The following is a 2,835-nucleotide window of genomic DNA, read 5'->3' on the forward strand; positions in this document are numbered from 1 at the left end:
GGAAAGGTTTCATGAGGAAGTGATGCATAAGCTGAGAAATGAAGGATGGGTAGGAGTTACCTGGATGAAACCACAGGAAGAGCTTTCATGGCTGATGAAACAGCTTGTTTAAAGCCCTGTGGCAGGAGGCAGCATGGTACATCTGTGTGGCTAGAGCAGAGAGAGCCAGTGGAGGGAACACGGTGTTGGGAAGATAGGATGAGACCAAACTCTGCTGGTGTCAGCATTTGTGATAAAGATTTTAATCTCTGTCTTAAGTGCCACAAGCAATTATTGCAAGGTTTCTAGTAGGAAAATTACATACTCAGATATATCTTTTAAAGGCTCAGTCACTGCAATTTGGAAGATGAATTCGAGAGAGACGGGAGTGGATGTGAGACCATTATTGTACTCTCAGTGAGAAATGGTGGTGGCTTGAACTTTGGTGGACAATGGGAATGGGGTGAGTGGGCTAATTTCACTGTATGTAGTGAAATGTCTGTCTGTATGTATGTAGGCAGTGAAATCAACAGGACTTAGTGATGGATTAGGTATGGCATTTAGAAGAGACAGAGATGAAGGGTGATTTCTGAATTTTTGGCTTGATGATGTGGATAGTGCCATCATTGGGGTGGGTGCAGGAAGAAAAGGTAGGGGCACGCAGAAACCTCAAGTGTGTGTTATACATGTTGGCATTTTAAGTGCCTTTGAGAATGTGAATCGGAAATAGCAGGTACTCACAAGACTCTTCAGGTCTGGAAAATAGATCTGGGCTGAAGAGATGGATTTTATGAGTCATCTGCATAGAAATGGTAATTAAAGTTTTCAGGGATGATAGATTGCCTAGGAACAGGATATTGTGAAAAGGAAGAGGGTCCTTGACCAAGTCTTAGGAATTACATCATTTAGTAAGAAATTTGAGGAAGGTGAATTTCCAAAGGAAACTAAAATAAGTAACAAGAAATGGTAGGCACTCAAGGAGAGTGCTAGGTCTGGGCAGCCAGGGGAAGATGGTATTTCAAGAATGAGTGAGTCATCTGTTTCAAATAGTATTGAGAGTTAAATATGGAATCTACTTTAAAATACCCATTAGATTTGTTGTCATTGGGGTCATTATTGAACTTAGCAAGGGGAATTTCTGTGGAGTGATGGGGGTAGAAGCCAGAAAGGAATGGGTTGAAGTCTGTATGGAAGGTGAAGAAATGAAGACGGCACCATAAGACAATGGTTTTGAGGATCTTTATGGGAAGGATGGAGAGAGGAGGATGTTTAGGGGTAGGTAGGACCAAAGAAGGAAATTTTTTCTCTTTTTTGAGTGTGAGACTTGAGTGCATTGGATAACTGGTGGGAATGATCCTGTTGAGAGGGAATGGTTGAATATCCAAAGGGAGAAGGGATAAACAGTTACGTATATGATTTACAACTTGATATGGCCTAATTCAATATGCAGTCTATCTTAAAAAGTATTGATCAGATTGAGAAAAGTATAAATTATTCTAAATTGAACTGTGAATTATTTTCTTCCTGTTGTATATAAATCTTTGGTGGCACTTAAGTTTTATAATGATTATGTAGCTGCCTGGACATGTCAAAGTCAGACAAGCATCATTGGAATATAAAATATTGTTTAATATAATTCAAGTGTTTGTCTCCTAAAGTCTGCATTGAGGTGCTATTAATTTAGAGTCATGAATTTTAATTAAGCTCTGTGGGGAAAAAATCACTTTAAAGAAGGAATTTAATAATAATCAATCCTTGAGGGATGAAAGAGTTGAATTGAACCCAGAGGCCCAGAAAAAAGAAACATAGTTCCATGTTACTTATTAACAAAATTCAGTCTTTATGTCATTTTATATAAACTTAGAAAATTTCATCTCATATATCACACTTCTACTTAGATATTGTTTTCTATACCCATATTCACATAAAAATAAGAACTCCATGTATTATGTTGTGATATCCTTTAAAGTGTTATCTTAGCTTTATATTGAGAGCATCATTCTGTAATGTAAAAGGTCACACTGGGCTCAATCCAATGACTTTGCCACCTTGGTTTTGGTCTTCACCTCTTTAAGCTTCATTTTCCTTACCTTTAAAGTAAAAAGAATAGTGTCCATCACAGAGGCTTTTGTGGATTTTATTACATAACATGTAGGATTCCTTGGGAAAATGTGCAATATGTTTTAAGAGCTTGTAAATGTTAGTTTAGTTCATTTTGCTTTCTGTCAACAACAATAAGAGCAAAATAATAATAAGGTTTAGGTTGTATGGTCAAGTACTGTATATTAAGTTATGTGGTTAATTGGAATTATGAAAATAGAGTTATTTTCCCCTCACATTGCTAGAATATCTATAGTGTGTATTTTTTAAAAAACTGAGTCCTTCAGTGAAAGGATGTTAAGATATCTTCTGTTCAAAATTATAATAGATACTATATATTGATTTATTAACTTTGTTCCAAGGATTGGGCTAAGCCTTTGTATGTGTGTTTTTCTCACTTAATACTCATAGCTGTCTTTTGAGGACTATACCTCTACCAATGTCACTTAGCAAATTAGTGGTAGAGTGAAGTTTAAAACCCAGGGTTGCCTGACCTTCACTACTATAGCACCTTGTCTCCTCGCAGAGATACAAGCTTGACACGATTTTAAGGTACTAGAGGTGAAGGTTATGTATGTCTTGGTTATGTGCAAATCAGCTTAGATCTTTAGTTAATATTCGGATTCATCCCCACTCATGTTCATTCTGATCTCAATCTCCATCTCTTACCCCCTTTTTCCATCTTTTTCAGGTGACAGAAGGAAAACAGGATCTGGAGCGAGCATCACAGCTGGCCCGTAAGATGAAGAAAGAGGC

General features: G+C 37.2%; 1 protein-coding gene across 1 annotated transcript in view; it reads left to right on the forward strand.

The window, feature by feature from the left end:
* Positions 1-2,770: 2,770 nt before the first annotated feature.
* Positions 2,771-2,835, forward strand: part of LOC103254083 (utrophin-like) — a gene marked incomplete at both ends in the record, with an annotated part of 282,458 nt that continues 282,393 nt past the window's right edge. Inside the window, 1 exon segment of the mRNA XM_008052243.1 lies at positions 2,771-2,833. Coding sequence (XP_008050434.1) covers positions 2,771-2,833 — 63 coding nt within the window.

The sequence above is a fragment of the Carlito syrichta genome, unplaced genomic scaffold (genome assembly GCF_000164805.1).
Source record: "Carlito syrichta isolate Samal-C Ts95f unplaced genomic scaffold, Tarsius_syrichta-2.0.1 Scaffold269186, whole genome shotgun sequence".
NCBI lineage: Eukaryota > Metazoa > Chordata > Mammalia > Primates > Tarsiidae > Carlito > Carlito syrichta.